The sequence below is a fragment of the Oncorhynchus masou genome, chromosome 26, assembly GCF_036934945.1.
Source record: "Oncorhynchus masou masou isolate Uvic2021 chromosome 26, UVic_Omas_1.1, whole genome shotgun sequence".
Classification (NCBI taxonomy): domain Eukaryota; kingdom Metazoa; phylum Chordata; class Actinopteri; order Salmoniformes; family Salmonidae; genus Oncorhynchus; species Oncorhynchus masou.
Window position 1 is genome coordinate 18,805,748 of NC_088237.1, and position 13,845 is coordinate 18,819,592.

The window sequence follows — 13,845 nt, forward strand, 5'->3', positions numbered from 1 at the left end:
AATGGCGGTACCTTCTCCACAGGTCTTTAACACTTGGCTTTGTAACAATCAATGGATGATCTATTGTTTTGATAGCTGTGTACTCCACTAATGTTAGTGTACCATAAATATAATTTGGTGTAGTTTAAGTGTATTGATCTTACCACATTGTGTTGTTTTCTTAGCTCTCTCTGGAAATCATTTGTATAATTAAGTGATAATGCCCGAGAAGCCAGTGTTTCGAGGATATATTGGCACGGGTGTTGTGCAAACTGGCTTCGAGGGCATTATCATTTTTATACAACGGATTACCAATATATTCAAATAATGATTGACATATTTTAATTTTCAACGTTATTTTGATGAATTTATTCATACTATTTCATCCTTCCACTAGATATAGTCCCGACACAAATCTAGGGTTGCTACCCAAGCCGGCTGGTCGTTTGTTCTATTGGTTTGGTTGCCAGAGACTGGACCCAGTCGTTCAGTCTTTTTGTTCTGTATCTATGGACATGACCCAGTTGTTCGTTCTAAATGTTCCATTGCCATACTGGCTGGCAAAGTTCTTATCCCTTGCTTGCTAGCTAACTAACTACGGCTAAATTACAGTCACATCAAACAGTGCAGCCAGAATAACAACAGTAGCTGCATTTGCATTTGTTTAAGCTGTTTTCTAGTGACATTTATTCAGACACAACCATAACACTGAGCTAATGAGGCGCGATTCGCCTGGCATAGAAAATGTGCTCTCTTGTCAGGACACTGTTGTTCAGAGGAGCTAGCCAACAACAGACTGCAAACTAGCTGCACTCCGTTGACATTTTTTTGTATAAATCCATAAAAATGATGCCAGCTGATTCATGATTTCGACTGGCTAAGAAACACTGCCTGCCTGTCTGTCTCGTGCCAACTCCCGACACGTTCATTACTATGTAACAGCTGGAGATTGTTTCAATATTCAAATTCAATGTTGCAAATATCAGAGAGACAGACGGCAAGGTTTATACAAATCTCTGCTGTTAAAAACTAAGTGTTAGTCTAAAATAAATGTGAGATAATGTCTAGATGCTTTTTATAGTGGAGATCAAGTTTATAAAGTGCCTGGTGGGCTGATGAGACAGTGGATTGTGCAGTCAGATGGAACAGAGTAAACAGGCATTTTAACATCATAGATTTAGCCATTGGTGATTTGTGGAACAGACACAGGATGGAATTAGACCCACCCATTGTATAACTACTGTTAATACACATACTTTTGAAAGTTAATCTCCTCACTCAATCTAACATCTGTATTACTCGATGTTACAAGACCTCTATGTACTCTCAAAATGGCAGGTGTGTACTTAGATTCTAAAAAGTGAAGGGTCAATCTCAGGCTACTCTCAGTAGAGGTTGTTCAAAGCCAAGCCGAGTTAAAGCCATCTGGGAGGTTATTGCAGTTTTCTGTTCCCTGGTCTCCGGTGGTGTATTTCCCAGGATTCCCTGTTATGAAGATCTCTCGCTCTCTCTCATTTTGTTGTAACACTATTGGCTGTTACAGTCCCCTCCTCTATCCTTCTGTCCTATTTGTCTGTCTGTCATGCCGTGGTGCTCATCCCTTTCCTCTGCCATAACCACTTCCTCCTCTGGCTCCATTCCGGCTCCACTGCTGACCTTAAGTCAAAGGAAGTAAGTCCACCCGTCCTACATCCCTGACCTCTGGTGTGACCCCAACCCTCTATCTACTCTATTCCTCTGGGTGTGCACTGACAACCCACGCTGATGCATGTTGGGATGTGTTTATTTGTGAATGGGGGCGGGTCTCTGTATATGAATTTGTCTGTATATCTTCACATTACTATGATTTCAATGACAAAGGTTTTTGATTAATAAACTAGCACAACATTTTATTCTTAAAATAATCAAATATAAAATAATAAAATAATACATCTATTTCTGCTTTTGGAAGACACAAGTAAGCAGGTAGGTCTGTGGATGATATGAAGTCTTGAAATAATTGCCATTCACAAGCATATATGGTATAATATAACTTTCTCTCCAAGCACATATAGTCAGTCACTGTATGTTGATATCCAGTGATTTGATTGATTGATGCACTTGCTGCATAGGTTTATCTTTGAGCAAAAAGGCACACAGCGGATCATGGTCATCAACAACTGCGGCCTGAATGATGACGCTGCCTATTCCGTAGCCGCGGGAGAAGAGAAGTGTACCACAGAGCTGTTTGTCAAAGGTACCCCTCTGCATTCCATCATCATTCTCTCTTCATTTTAATGTCTCTTTGAGACATTAGTGGGACCAGAATGTGGTCTCTCCACAATTTCACACTTCACTGTTTCTAATTATATTGATGCCTTTTATGATTTGTATCTTACCTTGCTGCAGAGTTACCAGTGAAGATTACTAAAGAGATTGAGGCGGTGAAAACGACAGTGAACGAGAGGATTGAGTTGGCGTGTGAAGTGTCTGAAGAAGGAGCTCAAGTAAAATGGTAGGGCTATGTCAACTTATTGTGTGTGTGTGTGTTTTTTCCCCTGTTTGTGTGTTTTCTCCGTGTGTGTGTGTGTGAGCCTCTAACCTTTCATCTTCCCCCTCAGGTGTAAGAACGGCGTGGAGGTCCCGACCGGGCCCCGGTCACGCTACCGTGTCAAGTCTGAGGGGCTGAAACACTGGCTAATCATTGACGATGCCTCAAAGGAGGACACTGGAACCTTCTCCCTCATGGCCTCTGGGGGAACCTCTGAAGCCAAAGTCCAGGTTGAATGTGTGTATTTCACTTCCCTCTCCTTTCCTCACACGTTCTCTCTTACTGAGAAACTGTAGATCAACTAAATTGATGACTATTTTTTTTTATCCTCTTATTTCTTTCCATTCTTCCCTTCATCAGTGAAGCCACTGAAGATTATTCAGGATTTGCAGGACATGACAGTGCTTTTGGGCCAGCCACTGAAGATGCACTGTGAGATCTTCCCTGGGAATGTTCCAGGTCGCTGGTACAGGAATGGACAGTTGATCCAGTCCAACGACCGCATCAACATCCTGCAAAGAGCCAAGTATGTCACTTCCCTCCCACTCGCCTATCTCCTCAGCCCCATACCTGTGTTCATGGGGGTTTCATACCTGGTCAAGTAACAGAGGAAAGATTTCTGGGCCCAAATCCGGATTCACCATTAGGCCCATGTAACCTGAGCAAGAAAAACTCTGGGCCTTAGCCCTTCCCTCTGTCCTCCTGTCTTTTTCATAATGTTTAAGCTGTCTTCTCAGGAGCAAGCCTACAGTATTCACTTGTTTTCTTGTTTTGACAGGAACCACCGATTAGAAATTGTGAACAGCACCATTCACGATGCCGGGGATTATACCTTTGTGCCAGAGGGATACACTCAGAGCCTCTGTGCCAAAGTTCATATTGTTGGTACAGTCATTTTAATGATACAAAACCATCCGTGGGTTGATAGGAATATTATAGAGCACTTACTTGTTTTCTTCCTTGTCCCGTTCTTACAGATCCTCCCAGGGTGCACTGGAGAGCTTGAACTTCCCTGACAACACGGTGACCATTGTGGCAGGAAATAAACTCCGCGTGGAGATCCCCATCAGTGGAGAACCAGCACCCAGAGTGGTGTGGATGAAGGGAGAGAGGGTGAGTGCTGACCTGGGTCAAAATAAGCTTCATTGGACCTCCCGGGTGGCGCAGTGGTTAAGGGCGCTGTACTGCAGCCCCAGCTGTGCCATCAGAGACTCTGGGTTTGCGCCCAGGCTCTGTCGTAACCGGCTAAGACCAGGAGGTCCTTGGGACGACGCACAATTGACCTAGCGTCGTCCGGGTTGGTGAGGGCTTGGCCGGTAGGGATGTCCTTGTCTCATCGCGTACCAGCGACTCCTGTGGTGGGCCGGGCGCAGTGCGCGCTAACCAAGGTTGCCAGGTGCACGGTGTTTCCTCCGACACATTGGTGCGGCTGGCTTCCGGGTTGGATGCGCGCTGTGTTAAGAAGCAGTGCGGCTTGGTTGGGTTGTGTATCGGAGGACGCATGACTTTCAACCTTCGTCTCTCCCGAGCCCGTACGGGAGTTGTAGCGATGAGACAAAATAGTAGCTACTAAAAACAATTGGATACCATGAAATTGGGGAGAAAAAGGGGTAAAAAAAATGTTTTTTAAAATAGGCTTCATTGTGCTCAATTGTTGTCATAAGTACAGTATACATACTGTACTGTATGGGTACAGTACAATCTACTATTTGCCATCGTAGGTAATCCTTGACTCGGGCCACCGTGTGCGAGCTGAAACCTTCTCGGACCACACCAGCCTCACCATCGACATAGCAGAGAAGGAGGACACAGGAAACTACAAGATAGTCCTGCAGAACGAGGCTGGGGAAGCAGGGGCTAGCATCAAAGTCAAGGTGGTGGATATCCCAGACCCTCCTGAAGTTCCCCTGGTCACGGAGGTGGGAGGAGACTGGTGCTCTATGACATGGGAACCCCCGATCTATGACGGAGGCTCACCCATCTTAGGTAGGTGTGTGTGGGTGGCTTTATGCTAACAAGTTGGATATTCTGGTGTGTGTATGTGATATAGAACTATGCTTTTCCCCAAAGGCTACTTCATCGAAAGGAAGAAGAAGCAGAGTTCCAGATGGATGAGGCTGAACTTTGACCTGAACAAAGAGACCACATTTGAGCCTAAAAAGATGATTGAGGGTGTCCCGTACGAGGTGCGCGTCTTTGCTGTGAATGCCATCGGCGTGTCCAAACCCAGCGAGCCATCCAAAGCCTTTGTGCCGCTGGGTGAGTTCTGAGTATGCGATGTTCGCTTGGCAATGTAATCTTTGTGACAAAGCCAGTGAGGTGACACTTACAGTACAAAGGCGTTATCCTCTTACGTAAGCCAATACGGTTTCTCCTGTGGTTATATCATATCACGATAGTGGGAGAAAAATGAAAGAGCCGGTGCTGTGATACTGTGTGATAGTGCAGGCCATTGTGTGGGCTGCCCTTGCCTTTTGCAGCTGTTCCTCTGATACTCAACTATTCCAAGCATTCCGCATTCTGACTGTGACCTCTACTGGACGTGGCCGGGGCTTTAGGAGATATTAAATATGTCTTTATAATGGCTGCCAAATCATCTAGGGCTTATAGGTTTAGGAGATCAGCCTCCCACAGGGTTCAATAGGAGTTAAACGTGATGCAGAATATAAGAATAGACGTTAAGAGCCACCCCTAATCAGATCTGGTGAACAGATTGATGACATACCAGCGCCAGCTAGAGGGGTGTCCCACACACATGGGCATGGAGGTGTTTCTTACATTGTATGCATTATACTGTTATTATGGCAATTGAAGATCAACTTTTGACAAGGCATACTATACATGCAAGGAAATGTTTGCGTGAAGTCCAACCGTTGTAACACTCTCACACTGATTGCTCTCAGCTGTGACCAGCGAGCCCACCATGCTGGTGGTGGATGATGTCACAGACACCACGGTGACCATGAAGTGGCGTCCCCCAGACACCATCGGAGCTGCAGGCTTAGACGGCTACCTGGTGGAGTATTGCATCGAAGGAAGTAAGAAGCATTCGATTGACATGCCTCCATCGACGAATAGACTTCTTTTATAACTAGAACCCACTTGACTTTTCATGATCAGGAGAAACTCCTGGCCTGTTAATAAGTACCTGCTGTGTTAAGTCTATGGACATGTTCTCCACAGCTGATGACTGGAGAGTAACCAATAAGGAGCTGACAGAGAAGACTAAGTACACCATCACTGGCCTCCCTCCAGAGGCTAAGATCCTGGTTAGGGTAAGGGCTATCAATGCTGCCGGCGCCAGCACTCCCAGAACACTTCAGCACTCTATCCTGGTCAAAGAGGTCATCGGTGAGTCCTAGCCACTCTCCACTTCTCTTTTTGATGTCTGTATGTATTATTTATTAGCAAGGCTTAAGCAACAGGGCTAGGAACATGACATTTGATACACAAGTCCAAAAGACAACAGTTCATCAAATATTTACAGTGCCTTCGGAAAGTATACAGACCCCTTGATGTTTTCCACGTTTTGTTACGTTACAGCCTTATTCTAAAATGGATTAAAAATAAAATCAGCAATCTATACAGAATACCCCATAATGACAAAGCGAAAACAGGTTTTTAGAAAAATATGTGAATGTATTAATATAAAAAATAAAATAACGTATTTGCATAAGTATTCAGACCCTTTGCTATGAGACTCGAATTGAGCTCAGATGCATCCTGTTTCCATTGATCATCCTTGAGTTGTTTCTACAACTTGAATGGAGTCCACCTGTGGTAAATTCAATTGATTGGACATGATTTGGAAAGGCACACACCTGCCTATATAAGGTCCCACAGTTGACACTGCATGTCAGATCAAAAACCAAGCCATGAGGTCAAATGAATTGTCCGTAGAGCTCTGAGACAGGATTGTGTCAAGGCACAGATCTGGGGAAGGGTACCAAAACATTTCTGCAGCATTGAAGGTTCCCAAGAACACAGTGGCCTCCATCATTCTTAAATGGAAGAAGTTTTTTCTAGAGATTTTCCTAGAGCTGGCCGACCGGCCAAACTGAGCAATCGGGGGAGAAGGGCCTTGGTCAGGGCGGTTACCAAGAACCCGATGGTCACTCTGACAGAGCTCTAGAGTTCCTCTGTGGAGATGGGAGAATCTTCCAGAAGGACGACCATCTCTGCAGCACTCCACAAATCAGGACTTTATGGTAAAGTGTCCAGACGGAAGCCACTACTCAGCAAAAAGCACATAACAGCCCGCTCTGAGTTTGCCAAAAGGCACCTAAAGACTCTCAGACCATGAGAAACAAGATTCTCTGGTCTGATGAAACCAAGATTGAACTCTTTGGCCTGAATGCCAAGCTTCACGTCTCGAGGAAACCTGGCACCATCCCTACGGTGAAGCATGGTGGCGGCAGCATCATGCTGTGGGGATGTTTTTCAGCAGCAGGGACTGGGAGACTAGTCAGGATCAAGGGAAAGATGAACGGAGCAAAGTACAGAGAGATCCTTGATGAAAACCTGCTCCAGAGAACTCAGGACCTCAGACTGGGCGGAATTTCACCTTCCAACAGGACAACATCCTGAAAATAGCTGTGCAGCAACGTTTCCCATCCAAACTGACAGAGCTTGAGAGGATTTGCAGAGAAGAATGGGCGAAACTCCCCAAATACAGATGTTCCAAGCTTGCAGTGTCATTCCCAAGAAGACTCAATGCTGTAATCGCTGCAAAATATGCTTTAACAAAGTACTGAGTAAAGGGTCTGAATACTTATGTAATGTGATATTTCAGTTGTTTTTTTTTGGTATAAATTATCCAAAAATTCTCAAACCTGTTTTTTTCTTTGTCATTATGGGGTATTGTGTGTAGATTAATGAGGATTATTTTTATATTTTTTAATCAATTTTAGAATAAGGCGTCTGCTAAATGACTTAAATGTAATGTAAATGTAACAACATATGGAAAGTCGATGGGTCTGAATACCTTCCGAAGGGCACTGTAGATAAAAAATAATTACAAAATGTAAGTAATCACATTACATCCACTTATCTGACCTGTCCTCTTCCTAGAACCACCTAAGATCCGCATCCCCCGTCACTTGAGGCAGACGTACACTCGTAAAGTGGGAGAAGCCGTCAATCTTGTTATTCCATTCATGGTAAGGCAATAACAGAAAATGGCTGAACCACCTCCAGTAAAAGCCCTTTAGTAAATCATATGTCGTTAGATTCATGCTTCTATGCAATATGTGACATGTAGGGAAAGCCCAGGCCAAAGGTGAGCTGGCTGAAGGAGGGCCAGGCGGTGGACCCCACACAGGTCACTATCCGCAACACAGACTGTGACAGCATCATCTTCATCCGCAAAGCAGAGAGGAAGCACTCTGGGAAGTACGATATGAAGGTGGAGGTGGAGAACCACGTGGACACGGCCATCGTAGACATCCAGATAGTAGGTGGGTCAAAGGACACTGACAGGAAGGATATCCTGATCTCATGGTTAAAGTTGTTTAGACATAGATCAATTAAGCACTTGTATCGGTCATTTTTACAGATTGAATCAAACAGAAAGTAGAAGGAAAAAATACTATAAGAGGGAAAGATCTCATTGTAAAGAGTTGATCGAGTTGAATGTTTTTAGCTTTGTTCTGCCCTTTATTCCCTATCAAATTTTTCACAGCAGCTAATGTCTAGCACATAAATAAGACCCATACTGATGTTAATGATGTTAACGGATTAATCTCTCTACTCAGACCTCCCAGGGCCTCCACAGTGTGTGAAGATAGATGAGGTCTGGGGGGGAAACGTGGCTCTGGACTGGTCCCCTCCAAAGGACAATGGCAACGCCGCCATTACAGGCTACACCATCCAGAAAGCAGACAAGAAGACCATGGTATGAGTCTGCTGAATGCATCACTTGGTACTGTACTATATGGAATCAGTATGAGGGAGAGATTTTTACAGGAAAAGTACCTCTGTATGTATTATGCATATGGAATTCAAGTGTATGTGCTACTCAATGTGATCCCCTGCATGTTTAAACAAATCTGCTCTCTATGGGACAGGAGTGGTACACGTGTATTGAGCACTACCACCGCACCTGCATCACCATCACAGAGCTGGTGGTGGGGAACGAGTACTACTTCAGAATCTACTCTGAGAACATGGTGGGCCTGAGCGAGGGTGCCACCCAGACCAAGGACAGCGCCCTCATCGTTAAAGAAGGTATGTGTGAGCTCCTCTGTATGTGTGTGTGTGGGGGGGATACCATATGGAGAGCAATGAAAAATATGACCAGTATGTCATCCCCTCTACTTTCTAATATTATGGACCAACTCATTCAAAAAGCAGATGGACATGAACATCAGTCACTTCTTTTTTCGTTTTCTTCTTTGTTTTTTTGTCACAAGGTAACAATACATAGTGATAAAATATTCATTTTTACAGAATTGGACCAGTTGCTTTAATTCAAAGATGGCTTATACACTACATATCATGTTTCATTGTACTGTTAATGCCGATGTTGCTGTCTCTGACCGCAGATGATGAATTAAAATACTGTCTCTCCTTCAATCATGATCACAAGGGAAATTCCCCCATGATACAGCTCAGCGCCTGTATCATGTACAACCCCATTCTTCCTCCCTTCCTTCCTCTGCAGGCATGCAACTGAAGAACCCCGAGTACATCGACCACGACTTCAAAGAGCCTCCCAAGTTCACCCAGCCCCTCATCAACACCTTTGCCATCGCTGGCTACAACGCCACTCTCAACTGCAGCGTCCGCGCCAACCCACGGGTAGGTGTAGCCCGGGTCCCAGATCTGTTTGTGCTGTCTTGCCAACTACATTTCAGCAATTGGAGTTGGCAAGACGACACAAACAGATCTGGGACTCAGGCTAGGTGTATAGGACCTTACTTAGACAGTGCCTACACCAATTCTCCGGGAATGTTCTGTCCAACTAAACTCCTGGACATGGTTGTGGTATCATTGCTGTTGATGTTCAGTCCTGCCTATTAATTAGTAATTCATTTAGACATGGGAAACCGTATGTCTTCTCTTGACTGTGGCCAATCAATGGCATGAATTGATAAATTAAGAATCAAACCTAAAGACTGCAGCCATGAAGCTGGGACATCCAATGTCCTGGCCTAGTGGGTCATCTTAGGCCTTAGGTCAGCCTGTTCCCCATACCCCTCGAGCCTGTTCCCCATACCCCTCGAGCCTGTTCCCTATACCCCTCGAGCCTGTTCCCCATACCCTTCGAGCCTGTTCCCCATACCCTTCCAGCCTGTTCCCCATACCCTTCCAGCCTGTTCCCCATACCCTTCCAGCCTGTTCCCCATACCCTTCCAGCCTGTTCCCCATACCCTTCCAGCCTGTTCCCCATACCCTTCCAGCCTGTTCCCCATACCCTTCCAGCCTGTTCCCCATACCCTTCCAGCCTGTTCCCCATACCCCTCCAGCCTGTTCCCCATACCCTTCCAGCCTGTTCCCCATACCCTTCCAGCCTGTTCCCCATACCCTTCCAGCCTGTTCCCCATACCCTTCCAGCCTGTTCCCCATACCCTTCCAGCCTGTTCCCCATACCCCTCCAGCCTGTTCCCCATACCCCTCCAGGATGGATGAGGTCCAAATGGTCCAGGCCCCCAGCTGTATGCTGAAAGCTTTACACCTGCAGCCTGCTATTTCTGACCGCCTCTCAATCACGGCAGCCTTTACACCTGACAGCTATCCTCTCTCTAACAACACATCTCTAGTCAGCTGACAGAAGTTTTTTGTTGAGAGGTTGAAAAACTGCTTAAATTAACAGACCATGGGCACCATGTAAATATAAGGGTTTATCTGATTAATGCACTCTTGGTTATAAGATATGACTGTTCATAACAGTGTACCTCTAACTTGACCAGTGTATTGGCCCTCTCACTGAGAAAATAGTACAAATCAACAGACCAGTAAAACATTGCAATGTATTGAATGCTTCTGAAATAATGTACTACAACATATTGAGTTGACAAATATTTTAATGATACAGTGGCGAGGACTTTTATACTACTTGATAAACATTATGGGGAGTAACTTGCGAAACATCCCTGACTTAATTGAGTATTGATATTTTAGAGGCTTCTCTGGGAAACGGGCTAACCTTCTCTGTTTTTGACTTCAGCCCAAAGTGATTTGGATGAAGAATAAGATAGCCATCATTGACGACCCACGCTACCGCATGTTTAGCAACCAAGGGGTCTGCACCCTGGAGATCCGGAAACCCAGTCCCTACGACGGGGGCATGTACTCCTGCAAGGCCATTAATTACCTGGGTGATGCACTAGTGGAGTGTAAACTGGAGGTTAAAGGTCAGTTTGTGCTGTTAGGGGTACCTGGTAACCTGCGGTGTATGTTATCCACATGTGTACAGTATTAGGTGTCTAGACTCTTTGGTGACGTAGATCAGTGCATAGTTTGTTTCAGTGACTACACCACCAAAGGCCCGTCCGTATCAACTGTGGTCCTGTAAGTATCCGTCGTACATATATCGTATATGATATATGCTTATATTGTCATATACAATATCCAGGGGGTTTGTCATTACATCACCCCTGCTACTCCAATGAGGAACAACGTATTACATCACATGGCTGAACTCAATCTATGAATTTCCTCCTCATTTTAAACATGTTCATCTAGTTACAGGTGTTCATACAAGACTTCAATAATGTCACTTGTGTTCAGCCAAATCCTGTTCATCTGACTACCACTGTTGAATTTCCTACCACAACTTCAAAGTCGCATCGTCAAATGTAGCATGCTTCACCAATACAGCATGGTCCAATTCTTCCTAAGGCGTCATCACACATCAACACCTCATAACTCAAACGCGCACCAATACGTATTGTTCTAGATGTAGTTCCCTTGTTTGATGAATACTATCTTGTGGCTCCATGTTTTAGTGTCTCCCCTCAACAGATGGTGATGTTCCTTCAAGTGCGTGTTTAACTCCTCATATAAAATGAGTTCAATAACTGACCAGTATTCCCTGGAGAACACATAACTCCCCCATGTAAACATTTGGATAACCCCTCTTCTCTTCTCTCCCCCCAGTCCCCACTCAGGAATAGTGAATGTATGTTCTCATCCAAGGTAAGCTTTCATATGGTTTTGGCATATGAAGCTTATGTCATTCATTCTGCATCTGTCAAATGCCAATAATACAGCTTTTCTCAGCAGTACTAGGTGGTCTATTTAAGTTCACGCCCACCCGTCTGAAAGAGTACCAAGGGAAGGAATGCAAGAGTTCAGGGCTTGCCTGCTTTAGTCCAAATGGATGTGTGATATGTACAGTAACATAATAGATTGTGTATGTTGCTCTAGACACTGTATAGACAGTGTTCATTGGAGCCAGTTACTTTCCAATAACACTCTAGGGTGGCTGTCTAAAGTCAAGCGTACCCCTAACATTTCAGAAGTCTATTTTAACAGTTGGTGTGACGTGCCTGCTTGTATGACCTGTGTTTCCCTGGTAACCGTGTTTGTTCCTCATCTAACATATGCCACACACAAAAGGTGAGTAACCTTCAAAGTAGTGCAAATGGCCTGATTGTGACATCAGAGTAAATACCAACATTTGCAGAGCATGGCTCTTTATTGAAGATTAAAGGTTGACATTATGTTTACAGTATTTTCCAGAAGTCGTTACTCCAGGATGGTGTCCTGTACATACGTGTTATATTTACTGGTGTGATAAGATATAATTCATCCATAGATCACTTTCTGCTGATTTAATACATACAGTGGGGCAAAAATGTATTTAGTCAGCCACCAATTGTGCAAGTTCTCCCACTTAAAAAGATGAGGGAGGCATCTTTTTTTGTCCCACTGTAGATGATATATCTGTAGTAGACCTATATTTGACACAATAGGGTTATTATCATTTGTGTCAATGCACCATCTATTATGTACTAGAGAAGGCTTTAATCCAGTTAATGTTCCTGAGCTTCTTGGCGCATTTTGGGCCTACTTAGTGAATGGCCATGTCATGGCTCCTATAGCTCTGCCACTGTAAGCCTAGGCAGATATAGATTTACTCACAGACTCAAAAGTGATGTACCTGTCCTTTACTGACACTGTCTCTATTTTCTCTCCTCACTGCTGTCCACTTTGGTATCTCTTCTTTTTTGTACTGTATGGTGTCTCTCTTCTGTTTCTTTGTTGCAGACTCACCCTATTTTCGCTGTTTCAGTGTCTGTTTTGATGTTGCACACTGACCCTCTGCTATTTTCCTGTTGGACTCTTGCGATCTTCTCTCTGTTAAAGATTGATCGTCTTCGCTCTCTCTTTCACTTTCTCTGTATAGCTCCAAACAACAAATTGAGTGTCTCTCCTTTCTCCCCCAGGGGGCTTTACCTTCTCTGAGCTCATGCAGCGTGGAGTGCCTTTACACCTGATCGATAAGTACATGAGCGAGACCAAGGCCGTGGAGCAGCCAGAGAAGTAGTCGGACTGAGCAACCACTGATACGCCTAGGCTGCCCGGAACCTGTCGTCACACCACTAGTGATCTGCTACTCACCAGCAGTCGAGGGAGGGGCTGGAGGGGGAGGGAGGGTTGTACTGGACTTTGACATGGCATGCTGTGTGCGGCTATGGAGCTAGTTACCATAGAAGAAGCCAATTCATCACCAGCTTTGTGTCATCTCCTAGTATTCACAAGGCTCTGTTTAAGCTCAGTTGCATGTTGGCAGTGTTTTGGCTGTAGCTTTTTATTTTAGATGAGTTTTGCAGGAAATGTGCAGTAGGACAAACTGTAATTTCCACCTATCTGGACATGTTTTTGTCTCTGTTGGGTTTGGGAACTGTGTTTGGGGGAGGGAGCTAATGTTGAAATGTATAAACAATATGGCTTGATGTCTGTAATGCAATGTCTTGTGATTAAAGATTGAACTTCAAAAGATACAAATATTAAAACATTTCTGATCAGGTGATTTACAATGAGAATTGACAGTATTTCGCGTTCTTACAAGCATTTCGCTACACTCGCTTTAACATCTGCCAACCATGGGTATGTTACCAATAAAATTTGATTTGGGCTTTCAAACAGACAGTTATCCACCTTTTGTTTAAGCCTTACACTGCATGGCGCTGTGCTTTCTCTGCCCATACTGTACTTCAGGCTTGAGTATATTCTTAGCTGTCAGGCCATCTGCGCATGCATTCATCTTCAATTTTTTGTTTATGACTCCTGGAATAAAAGAAAAACATGTAACATAGCATCCTTTATGTGTAAATATTTTTTTAAGTGTTTTTCAGTACATAATAGGAACAAATTACAGTATTAAGATG

At 44.3% G+C, this 13,845-nt stretch overlaps 1 protein-coding gene across 1 annotated transcript in view; it reads left to right on the plus strand.

The window, feature by feature from the left end:
- LOC135514953 (myosin-binding protein C, slow-type-like) overlaps window positions 1-13,773 on the plus strand; it is a 37,514-nt gene extending 23,741 nt beyond the window's left edge. Inside the window, 18 exon segments of the mRNA XM_064938710.1 lie at window positions 2,091-2,215; window positions 2,368-2,473; window positions 2,580-2,746; window positions 2,870-3,035; window positions 3,288-3,394; window positions 3,487-3,498; window positions 3,501-3,622; window positions 4,231-4,495; window positions 4,580-4,768; window positions 5,413-5,547; window positions 5,693-5,860; window positions 7,580-7,668; window positions 7,770-7,965; window positions 8,263-8,402; window positions 8,575-8,734; window positions 9,171-9,307; window positions 10,677-10,863; window positions 12,901-13,773. Of these exon segments, the coding sequence (XP_064794782.1) occupies window positions 2,091-2,215; window positions 2,368-2,473; window positions 2,580-2,746; window positions 2,870-3,035; window positions 3,288-3,394; window positions 3,487-3,498; window positions 3,501-3,622; window positions 4,231-4,495; window positions 4,580-4,768; window positions 5,413-5,547; window positions 5,693-5,860; window positions 7,580-7,668; window positions 7,770-7,965; window positions 8,263-8,402; window positions 8,575-8,734; window positions 9,171-9,307; window positions 10,677-10,863; window positions 12,901-13,001 (2,572 nt within the window). The 3' untranslated portion in view covers window positions 13,002-13,773.
- Window positions 13,774-13,845: the final 72 nt, after the last annotated feature.